General features: G+C 33.5%; 2 protein-coding genes and 1 long non-coding RNA gene across 3 annotated transcripts; all 3 read right to left on the bottom strand.

Moving 5' to 3' along the window:
• Positions 1-1,183: 1,183 nt before the first annotated feature.
• Positions 1,184-1,897, bottom strand: LOC131935465 (NXPE family member 1-like). The gene has a single exon (XM_059291859.1). It carries the CDS (start codon positions 1,895-1,897, stop codon positions 1,184-1,186), a length of 714 nt encoding a protein of 237 aa, XP_059147842.1.
• Positions 1,898-2,286: 389 nt separating this feature from the next.
• LOC131935479 (uncharacterized) lies at positions 2,287-3,069 on the bottom strand. The gene is made up of 3 exons (XR_009385945.1): positions 2,979-3,069; positions 2,481-2,579; positions 2,287-2,346 (listed from the first exon to the last, which is right to left on the bottom strand). It is a non-coding gene; the product is annotated as an uncharacterized LOC131935479 (long non-coding RNA).
• Positions 3,070-4,846: 1,777 nt separating this feature from the next.
• LOC131935464 (uncharacterized) lies at positions 4,847-8,753 on the bottom strand. The gene is made up of 4 exons (XM_059291858.1): positions 8,696-8,753; positions 6,651-6,748; positions 5,131-5,797; positions 4,847-4,975 (listed from the first exon to the last, which is right to left on the bottom strand). Exons 2-4 carry the CDS (start codon positions 6,737-6,739, stop codon positions 4,847-4,849), a joined length of 885 nt encoding a protein of 294 aa, XP_059147841.1. The 5' UTR covers positions 6,740-6,748; positions 8,696-8,753.
• Between the last annotated feature and the right edge of the window lie 3,634 nt (positions 8,754-12,387).

Genomic DNA, 12,387 nt, shown 5'->3' with positions numbered 1-12,387 from the left:
TTGATGTAAGGAAGCTTAGTTGTTTTATCCGTGTAAACTATCTTCATGCACTGAGAATATTAAAGAACTATGCCTGGCAACCTGTAATTTCCTTTTAACACGATTCGAACTCGAGACTTTCAAGTTAGCTTGCTCGACCACGCCGTCCTACCCCCAGGCTCATTGCTTGATACCGTTTCCCATCCTCATTTCATTAAACCCCCGAAATCATTACCGCTCTGCCAATTACACTTCGTCCATTATATCCCCGGTAATTTCCCCAACCACGCTCATGATGTTAGTAGTGTGAGAACTCGGCATTCTGTTTAATGTATGAGCATGTAAGAAAATGCATGTCATCGCACGTGTGGAACCACAATATCGCTAGAACCCACAAGCCAATGATGAAAACTGTAACACTAATGCGAACATGACAAGGCGAACTGACGCTGTAATTTACATGTCCGAGGCAGTAATAAAAGCAAAGACGGAAATAAAAGTGAAGAAGTAATATTAGGTAATATTATTTTAAAACGTTTTTTTTTTTAAAAAACTAGATTACTTAGGAAAGCAATTATTTTTATATGGCTATCAATTTAACCTGTTCTTTTTTTTTAGCTAAAAAATATGATGATTTTTTAAATCAAATATTTTTGTTTTCAGTATTTACTTAAATTACATTAATGAATTAAAACTAAAAAACAATAAGCACAACCGTATAGTAAAATGTAATAATATAAGCGTTGATAAACCTGTTAATTAAACAGATTTTTAAAGCGAACGGTAGTTTTACAGTAATTTAGTTCGTACTGTATGTGCATTTTAAAATTATAAAACGCACATCATAAACCGCTGTCAGTTATCAACAGCTACTTTTAACCTTGAACAAAGGAATGTATGTGCAACCCCTTTCCCAATCCACGTTGTTGAAATTCAGTTATGTGCCAATTTGCAAACATATTCCTAAACAATTTAGATTGTATTTTCTCAACTATTTCTTACAGAGTTTTCATTTATGATTACAAGGGACACAATCATACTCAGTATACAATTATTTGTAAATTATTTCCCTTGCCCCAAGCAAATCGTCAGTTCCTTCTTTTAAATATTATCATTTTATCAAGCTAAATATTATACATATAAGAAAACAAACATACAAATATAAAAATGTTGTAGCTTTCCTATTTTTATTATAGATTTAATATCATAAACAAATATAAGATAATATTGTGTTGACGGTTTCTCTTGTCAGCTCTATAGGAGGGTGGAACTTCTCATTTTCTATCGAAACTGTCATATCCCAACCGTCCAGGTAAAGCACCTTATGTTCCAGACCTTTAAACCTGTCCTTGATGACGTCAACAAACCTGGGGGCCAGCGTGTCCCCGCCCACCGCGTGGTTAGCGCTCCAGTCAACCGTGGCAATGTGGGGTCCACGTACCACACACAGGACATTGGGGTTTCGCTTTAGTAGTCTTTCTATCGCCTCACGAAGGGCTTTCATTCTCAGGTACAGTACACTCATATGAGCAGGTATGTAATGCAGGTAGTAGTGAACGAATATAATGTGTTTACCTGTGCTAGTGATGTTGTCAATAACATCAGGCACGCTGCCTAAATGGTGAGCTCGCATTAAATTTGCAAACTGCGGTTTCTCGTGCGACATGGCATTGATTTTAAAACCAAGACTTTTTATTTGACACGTAGATGATCTCGGCCAACCACCTGAGGTATCATTGCAGCCTGTGATGTTTAGAAAACCTGTGTAGGTTCTGTTACCGTTGGAGTCGCCGATGATCCAGACAGTCATGTTCTGTAAACATTGTTGAGCCCATTGTCTGGTCACGTCCTGTTTTTGTTTACAGACAAGCGAGACCCATACAAGTCCCGGCGACCAGAACCCCTTGGGTCTAGACATGTTCCATGTTGCTGTTGTGTTGGACTTGTAACAGAGAGGAAGATTTAATGGATTCCCTGATTGATAGGAAATAAATTAATGCAAAATATAAACCAGAAATGTGTTTTTCCAAAATAAAACGAGGCAGCTCTACTTTAATTGAGTATACTGATTGATATAAACTAGCATTTATAAGAATGATCAAATAATAGAATATATTATAACAATAACACGTATATATATATATATATATATATATATATATATATATATATATATATATATATATGTATATATATATGTATATATATATATATACGTATATATATATATATATATATATATATATATATATATATATATATATATATATATATATATATATATATATATATATATATACATCTTTGTTACCTTTTGTTTCAGTGAAAATTGTAATATTATGCTTGAGTAACGTCTTCTGTGCTGAACTGAATAAACATTTAAAAATATATTTCAAAATTAGTATGTTTATATTTGTTTTTGGCTTGAAAGAAATCACAGAAAATTAGAAAAATTATTACATAACTCGTACATTACAAATGTTAACATTAAAAAATCTTACCCAGTTGAGTTTCTTATAAGGTCGTACTCCGCATCAGTTACGTCAAGGGGTAGAGGCATGTAAAGTGTTCCTGTGTCAACCCAATCATCACAAGTTAATCTGTTAACATTAATCTATTTATACACACATATATATATATATATATATATATATATATATATATATATATATATATATATATATATATATATATATATATGTACGTATATATATATATATATATATATATATATATATATATATATATATATATATATATATATATATATATATATATATATATATATATATATATATATATATTGTTTATTATCATACAGTATTCTTATCAATTTGCATATCATATTTTACAAACTGATCAAGATCGGTCTCCTTGGCTGGAATCATAAACACGTTTAGAAACTGTGTATTTAAAACTCAAATAGCTCATACAGTCGAAAGAGCTTGATGTGTTCACATATTCAACAGTGCGACAAGTCTATGAACAAGTCGCTTTACCTGGGATTTATCGGGCGGCCACAGTAGAACATGTTCTGGTGTTGGTATGTGATGTTGCATACACATGGACGTCCAGGAACATTTGGCGTTGACCAACAAACAGTTACCTGAATAATGCATATAATTAAGATTCAATATCTCAGCAACGGTTCCCAGATAAATTGCTCAGAACGTTAAACTGTGCCAACAGAAAAATTCACAAATACAAACTATACTAATACACTTTAATTTTATCATTATTTGTTTAAAATATTTTATTATGCTACAATGTACGTGAGGTCATTCTTAGTTAAAGTCTATAAATACTCGATTTAAGGGGAAAAATGGCAGTTTTCCGCAGCGAATTTATCCGCTACATCTGTTACCAGGGATTAGACTCAGATCTACCTTTTAAAAAATGTATGAGTTCTAAGGAAATGTTGAAATAATGTCACACAGCTTAAAATAACTATCTTTTATATGTAGATATACATATATAACATAAATGTGTATCTGGTTTGCAAGATGGGATCGAATCTTTACAGATACTTAAAAAAACTACATAGCAATTGTTAAAATCAATGGATGCATACATTTATACATTTCTTAATATATTAATTTGTGTTTCTAATATTTCTATTCCAATAATTATTTTTTCTACGGAACTGCTTTGCGTCTGCTTTAAGTGACAACTAATCCACTAGTTAGATGATAATCAGCTTTTCCCTCTATCATGCCCAAAACACACGGTGCAAGTAAAGTAGAGTTCATCTAATTCAATTACCTGGACATACATGTGAATAGGCAGGTACTCGTGCGAGCTGGGTGGATTCAGTAAGTCCTACGTACTTGAGCCTGGGATTTGAAATCCAAACTCTCGCTCTACACTCTACCATCCGACCACACCGTACCACAATGCTGTATGAGGGGTGAATGACCGCCGAACTCAGATTACAACAAAACTTTAGATGCCGATATTAGAGTTTCCTAACCACCCAACACACACAGACTACAGGATTATGCGATACTTGCAGAAGTAACCAACCACTTCTTACTCGTGTTGATTAAAAGTCGGCTAGTACACCGTAAACTAAGCCATGAATGTGGTAAGAATTAAGAAACGTTTCGCTACTTGGGACACCTAGTAGCTTGAATTTAGGTCTAAAAACATTGTTTCAAAGCAATGATTCCCAGTTGTATTCTTTCCATATCGTTTGTTTTTCTTAATCATGAGTATACCCAACAAGACTTATATATTTGCTATAAAGCCTGATCAGCACACTGAGACAAACTATAAGCGAAAATAACTTCCCTATAGTATTGTTCCTATGGGCGGCATACGATTGCTAACCCAGAGTCAGAGTTTAAAAAAGGATAGAAGTAGCCTACATAGAACATTGAGTCCACCCTGCTCTGATGGATATCGAACTCTCATTAGGAAAAGTAAAGGAGGTTGACATTGTGCTGACCAAACTACCCCTTCATATGCCGAGGTCACAGAAACAGATAAACTCTACTTCACTAGCCGAATGGCCATAAGTTCGAAAGGGGACTGTATTATTATCTTTGGTTTGTAAATAACATTGAACGCATTTCTCACCTTACTTGTTGAGAGTCATCTAGTACTTAATTCTAATATATTTAAGTTTATTATTTCAAATGTGAATCCTTAAAATAAATTAAATACATAATTTAATATCTATTTTGATAGATAATTACATATTTGTTCGTTGTCATCGGAAATGAATCGATCTGGAAATGGTTTTCTTATTATATACCTTTTATTTTTTAACACAGAACATCTTTGGATAAAATTAATGTTTTTTGTAAAGACTTGTATAATATTATAAATATAGTATATACCTTGCAAAGTAAAAGATAACACTAAATTATATTTGTAATACCTCCTTTATTTTCTCCTTGACAAATGTGGCCCTGGTCAGTCGGGTGACGCCCACATGGGTCTGGTGTACGGTCACACGTAGAAATTCTCGTGGGTACGACAATGCAACATTTAACTGAAGATAAATGTAACATCTTTTTTTTTAGGAACTTAATTAAAAATAAAATATTTAATTTTTCATTTATTAGCAAAGTAAATATAACAGAATTTGTCTTTTAATTTAGATTGTAAAAATAGGGAAAGAAATGTGTGTAAATTTAATAGACGTACACTAGATTTTCCTGGCCAAAGACAACGTATTGTAAACGAGTAACTTCCGTTCTTTAAATCTGTGACGTCACCAGAAGATGCGTACCCCTTGACGTCAGCACTCTTGACCCACACCCGCACCTCGTCGTCACCCCGTGTCCTCCTGCGTCCATACCCGTCCACAAGATCCACCCGCCCACGTAGATATCCAAACATCTTACACGTCACCGTCCCATTGTGTACATTCTCCATTACAACTTTAGATAAACTTTTATCCGGTAGAGTTTTATAATCAAACAAGGGCGGGTAACTTAGTAGATTTTTTTCCCAGTCGAACACGTACTGTCCCCTTGAGAGGAATGGCCTAAACGGCATACGCCCCTCTTTGTTCAAATCTTCCCATGCCGTAGCATTCATAGCGCTACAGTGTGGTTCTGTAGGATCGCACGTATTGTTACAGCTGTCCATAGTTCGAGCTCTGTGCTGGGCGAATGCCTGGTATACAGATATAGGGTGTTTATCCCAAAAGTTTGGTCTTGAAGCCATTTCGTAGTGAATGTCTACTGTACTGTGTGTTGGAACTGGAAGAACTACGTCATCAAGTTGAGTATCCTGAATGCTGGTCACATTTATTGTGTAGTGAGGGGGATCTACTATACTAAATACTGCAGATGGTGGCCCTAGAATACTGTTGAGATAAAGAGAATAAAAAAAACTTATTTTGGAAATCTTTTGATTTAGCTTCTCATAATACCTGTAAGTTAAAGTAATAGATATTGTCTAAGAATAGCAGAAATAATATTAATATGATTTTCGTTATCTTTTATATACATCATCCTTTCATTATCGTCTACTCATTGTTATGGTTGATGCTGATGAACTTGAACAAATACACAATGAAGAAAAAACATGTAAACTTTGTGTTAGCTCTCATTGTGTAAATAATTTTAAAAGCTCCCCTTTTGAACATAACGAACAATAAGATTAAGTAGAGGCAATATGTTTCTTGCCCACGGCGTATGAAGGGATGGTGTGGTCAGCACTATGCCCTGTAGTCTTTTCTTTCCTAATAGGAGCCGGGTACCCATGAAAGGCATGAAATCCCTACACCAACAAATGTAAAGTAAAATAAATACCGAATTACTCATAGGGAAAATACAATTTTGAAACAGCTTAACCTCTAAGTAAGACCTGATAATTATTAAAATAATGGGACGGTGTGGTCGAATGGTAGAGTTTATAACTGATGGGAACCAAGGTCTCGAGTTCGGATCTTTATTTGGGCTTAAAACTGTAGGATAAATCTGAGTCTTTCCAGCTCTGATGGGTACCTGACTAACTATGGGGAAGTATAGTGCATAGTGATGACCGCATAATGCCCACATATGCCGAAATCAAGAAAAAATTGAACTCTCTAAAGAGGAACTGTGTAATTGAAATACTGCATAGTAAATTTATCAACTGTTATTCTAAACTCAAATCTAAAAATCATAGCTAGAAAGAGAAATCAAACTCTAAACTTTAAAAAAAAAGCTACTTACGATAGATAACTGGTTACTACAAAGAACAATCCAATCAAAGCCGTTACTAATATATGAATCCTTTTAGTTGTATCGACTACGCTTTTCATTTTCTTTCCCTTAAAAAAATGCAGAAATATATAACGCAAAATAAAAACACACGAGAAATAACTTAATCTCGCGATAACGCTCTACTTGTGACATAAATAGCTAGCCGGAGATTAGACATTTTTACATTCAACCCGTATAGCGAACAATGCTAGTGTATCAGGGAAAGTGGGAGGGGGATAAAGACTACATGGGAAAGGTGCTGGGGGGGGGGAGAGTTGTTCATCCAGTATATGTTCATGTTCTTTGGTATTCTTAAAGTTAATTCAACGCTAGATTTGCCACTCAAATATTACGGCAAAAATGTCGACGACAGTAAGCCCAAAACTAACACACGCGAAAAGTGGTGTCTAATAAAACAAACAGTGTCTGAATAAGCCCCGAACAGGCTTTTGTGACTTGAATTTGCTTTCGAAGTTAAGACCCGGCTTTATAAAGTGCCTACTCAGTTTATTAAAAATATGTTTTAAAACCTTTTCTCGCTATGTAAATAACTATCTCTTAGATGTTTTGAGATTAAGAGCACGTCAGGCCGTGCCTACGTATCAGAGAAAACTGACAGAAAAGATTGGCTTTTCAAAAAGTAGGATCCAGTGTTAATGGTTTAGATTAATGAGTTTTTAAAGTAAAGTAGATTTAAGGGTTTGGAGTTATTTAAAAAAATAAACTTTGAAATGTTTTTTTTTAAATTATTCTGAAGAAAATGTTAAAATAATTAACTCGGTTCGCTGAAAACTGCACCGATTTATAAAGGTTGATGTTAAAATATGGACTAGGCTAAAGTTTCATCGGTGTAAATTCTTTCTAGTCTAATGAGTTGCCAACAACATTAAGGTTTATGGAGACAAACGGTAAAACAAAGGATAGTGTAATATGGTATAGATATTCTGTTTAGAAAACTTAAGTATTCCATGTTAAATAATCGAACTAATACACATAAAACGGCAATATAATTTCGCCGCTTTTAATTGGTATGCAGTAATGAGGACCACTTGACGCGAGCCTCATAAACGAAATATAAAAATAACCTGTTTATTTTTACTTGATATTTAAAAATATGATGAATGTTGAGATAAAATGTAACAATGTTTGCGCGGATGATTTACTTTGTCAATGATGTATTTATTAAAATCGTAATTCATAATGTACGTAATACACTTTTGTTATGTCTAAATCATGATTCATTAAATACGCTTATCTGTTCTCCGCGTATTAAATTCATTATAATCTTACTAAAGTATTATAAAAAGTGACTTAGATTAAACAAAGCGAACATAAAACAATTTTGTTTTATTATCAGTTACGCCTTCGAGATTTTATTGGTACCAGATACAACATTTGTTATGTTAAAAAAATAACCTTATGCGCTAAACGGGGATTTTTTAAAAGCTGCGTACAACGAAAGTTAGAATGCATACATCATTCCATGCCCTAGTTGTAGCGCACTATAAAACAAAGTTATTTTAGTATTGGGTGGAGAAAGGATCAGTGCATTTATTCAAAGTTATCTGATGATAACAACGAAAACGTAGGTTACATCTAGATTGCTGGTTTTACTATTACTATGTTTTTTCTATAGAAATACACGTTGTCAACACTTTGGTGTGCTTCTGATAGTTAAATAACTTTATTCCACTGTTTCAACAGTTTAAATTGATTGATTGATTTATTTATTATTTAATTCAACACAGCAAAATTGAGTGCCATTATTTTGTTTGCGCGGTTTTATTGGCGTCACAGCTTTTCATACACATACAATTCGCGATTTCTTGCGAACAATATTGAACACAATACTATAAATATATTATATAAACTGTGAACTTACTGGGATTTTAATAATGTAGTTCATCATACTATTTTTAGCATCAATATTTTGCTGCATTAATTGTCATGCCTAAGTAAAATATTAGTGATGAATATAAATATTTTGATATTTTAAAAAATATTTTAGTAGCTACCTGAAATGGCTGTACGTGTAGCTGGTAATGAATGGCAATGATTTTTGTAAAAACTCCGATCACCTATTCCTTTTTATGCTACGTGATGTAAGTCTGATATATATATATATATATATATATATATATATATATATATATATATATATATATATATATATATATATATATATATATATATATATCAGAGGCGTATCCAGGTTTTCGTTGTAGGGGGAGCGAAAGGAGCAAAAAAGGCGCCAAATTTTTTACACGTTCCATATACGTGTATTATATATATATATATATATATATATATATATATATATATATATATATATATATATATATAATTACTAGCTGTAAGTCATTACGCTATGATGTAAAATAAATTGAAAGTAGCACTCTGAAGAAATAAGAAAAAACACACAATGTAGGCAGACAAAACAAAAATTGTATCAATCTAAACAAAATATATATATACAGTGGCGTAGCGAGGTCGGGTGTCACCCGGTGCGGCACTTAATGGTGTCACCCCCCCCCCCCCAGAGGCATGGAGTCCCTTCCCAGGGACAAACTCTCAAACTTTCGATTTGCACCCCCCCCCCCTCGAGTTTTTCTCTATATATTTTGCTATTTTTTGCCTTGGTGTCACCCCCCTAAATGGTGTCACCCGGTGCGGTCCGCACCCCCCGCCCCCCCCCCCCCTCGCTACGCCCCTGTATATATATATACACACACTACAACCCAAAACAATGAACGTAACACAATCTGTTTTGTAATTCTTTAAAAATAAATTCTTACATAATAATAATTCCTGGGAAATTATTTAAGACAAGTGAAATAGGGGAAATAATCACTCTCTTAATATAAATATGAATATGTATCTACACATTTAATTATAAATGTCAAAACAAATAAATAATTACTTCAGATTATAATGAAATTGTTTAACACGATTCGTGTTTATAAAATGTTTTTGTCTATAATCAGAATTTAATATATCGTCATCATAAATGCTAAAGTATTACAGCATAATGAAAGTTTTTAAAATCAGAGTTGGTATAAAATCACGCTTTCCGATATAATAGATAAACATTCGGAATAACAGCCTACGTTTAATTAAATTTCGGTCTTTTAGTTCAATCATGTATTTTAATTAACTACTGCTTCGTTGTGTTCTTAAAGATCATTTTTAACAAAGTGATAGGTATGGGTTAGATCACTGTATTGATCACACAACTTTTTACCGGTAATTGCAAAAACAATATTCACAAAGCTAATTTTCTAGCGGCATGGTGCTTTGGTACATCATTACCCGTTTTTCTACATGTACTTAACAGATCAGTTCGGGGTGGGTTGGGGGGGGGGGGGGGATTCAACTTAATCACCACTGTCCGTTCACTTTAGGTCAATTATCCAACCCGGTGATACCTAGCTGTGACATTAATGTCGCTCTACACATTTGTGGTGGTGAGGGGGGGTAGGAGGGGAGATAACCAACTCAGAGTGAACATAGCGTCAGTTTTTAGATGACTGTTCTAAACATACATATATATTACACAAATATATATTACACAAATATATATTACAGAAATAGATTTAAATAAGTAGCAGTGGTATTATGACAATATTTTTTTTACAGAAGGGTCCATGGGGGTGGGGGGTTGTAACTGTTTCATATAATTTGTAATCGTAATCACTATCGCCCAAACTGTAAGAATACTACTACTTCATCGTGATGACGTCAAAATTTCCCCACCACTGCGCAGTTTGCTCATAAGTTAATTTAAATAGAGGTGCCACATCAGTTGTATTTGTTTCTGTATTGTAATTTTTTTAAAATTAATCACACGATTCAAACTGTATATATAAAGTAATTATGTGTGAAGTTTTATGTATAACATTTACTAATTCAATTATTCGTAAGCAAATACATTATACAGTTGCTTTAACTTAACACCCCTCTTGCCAAGTGGTACTACCGTGGAGGTTTTTTAAACTTTGCAATGCATCGTAATGGTTATTTTAGAATAGCAAACTGATGCAGCTGTTAATACGTGTTGTAAACGTAGACACTACTAAACTAGTACAATAATGCTTAATTGCTGCATGAAAAGAAATCTTGTGATTTACATAGATGTGCCGACCAAAACATTTTTTAACAAATATCATTGTTTAAAACTTTTCCAAAAAGGCGCCACTTTGCTGAAAATGGCCAGAGGGGGAGCGGCCGCTCCCGCTGCTCCCCCCCCCCTGCATACGCTACTGATATATATATATATATATATATATATCAGAGAATTTTATAAACTTAGAGTATATTGTGTAGGTTGCAAAATATCTGAGCCACCCCCCCCCCCACACACACACACACATATACATATAATTCATCAAGGCTCGATCCACATACTTTGTTTAAGTTTGTTTTTTTTTTTTTGCTCGTGTTTCAAAGCATTTTAAAGAGATATCATTTTACCACAGTTAACCGTCATACGACTACTAACCTGAAAGTCTTGATTTCAAATCCAGGTGAAAAACCTCGATGACAAAATCTCGTGGGTATTTCGGTTAACTATTGCGTTACAACATATTCTATGACTATGGTTAAAGCTGTCTACGGTGTCGTCTGCTTCTGATTATCTGTTTGTTTGTTACCTTCTGTGACTGAAAATTGTTAATTTTATCCACATTCATGGTGGATTTCTCACGAAAAAAACTTTGGTACAGTTATGCAATAAAAACGTAGAAAATGAATGGTTTTTCTTTAAATATGTTATAATACAGAATTACTATTTAATTAGCTATGAAGAAGAGCATGGGTCTCAATATGATGGATTGAATACCTTTCCTAAAATGTTTTTTTTTTTTAATATATTCAAACAGTGGTGCATTATTAATGTTATTAATAAGCTTTTATTTTTTTAAATATTTGCTTTCAATATTTAAAAATTTTAAATACAATAGAATTAAATTACTACAAACTATTGCACACCGATGACAGAGAAATAGTTCTTTATATAGTAAACACTAAAAAGAAAATATCACTTCATAAAGGAAACTTTAATTAATTAAAAAAAAATTAAGCACCCAATTAGTCAAATTTGAAGTCACATTACATTTACCATCGGATCTTGACCCATGAGCCAGGTTTGAAAGAAATTGGTCAGTTAAAAGTGGTCGAAATTTCGATCTCCATTTTTGAAACATGACGAACATAAAGCATAAGTTAAATAAAAGCTTGTAAAGAGAAGCAGATTTATTGACAGTCATGAAAATTATTTACTTTAATTACGCTATACTTCACGTTGTGAATCACTGAAGTGGAAACCAACCCCCGGTTAGTTCTAAATAGACATTCGGACTGTTGTAATAAAACCGGCTGAGTAATGTTTCTTTGGAATGCACCCCCACCCCCAACCCTCACCCCCACCCATCCTTCTGTCACCTATATAGGTCAAAAACCTTGCCTCAGTCGGCACGTACCGATTACGTGAGATACATGGGGGTAGGACAATCTCTTTTGCAAGGACGCCAGGAAACACTATCTGTAGGATTATTTATAGGCTGGAAATGATATTCTTACCCCCTCCCCCACTCCTACCTCCATTTAAAAAAATGTAATTTTAAAATTTGAAGTTGGTTAAGAATAATTTTGTTTTGACGCAAACTTGTATTGTAAACTATTTACAATAATCGTTTATAAACACAACCAT

The sequence above is a fragment of the Physella acuta genome, unplaced genomic scaffold, assembly GCF_028476545.2.
Source record: "Physella acuta isolate Inbredline_101_S28 unplaced genomic scaffold, ASM2847654v3 ptg000145l, whole genome shotgun sequence".
NCBI lineage: Eukaryota > Metazoa > Mollusca > Gastropoda > Physidae > Physella > Physella acuta.
This window is presented reverse-complemented; position numbering and strand designations above follow the sequence as displayed.

Coding starts and splice junctions, on each gene's coding strand:
- LOC131935465 (XM_059291859.1), bottom strand. CDS start 1,897: ATGTCTAGACCCAAGGGGTTCTGGTCGCCGGGACTTGTATGGGTCTCG.
- LOC131935464 (XM_059291858.1), bottom strand. CDS start 6,739: ATGAAAAGCGTAGTCGATACAACTAAAAGGATTCATATATTAGTAACG. Junction 5,798..6,650: donor GTAGTAACCAGTTATCTATC/GTAAGTAGCTTT, acceptor TTATCTCAACAG/TATTCTAGGGCCACCATCTG. Junction 4,976..5,130: donor TTTGGCCAGGAAAATCTAGT/GTACGTCTATTA, acceptor ATTTATCTTCAG/TTAAATGTTGCATTGTCGTA.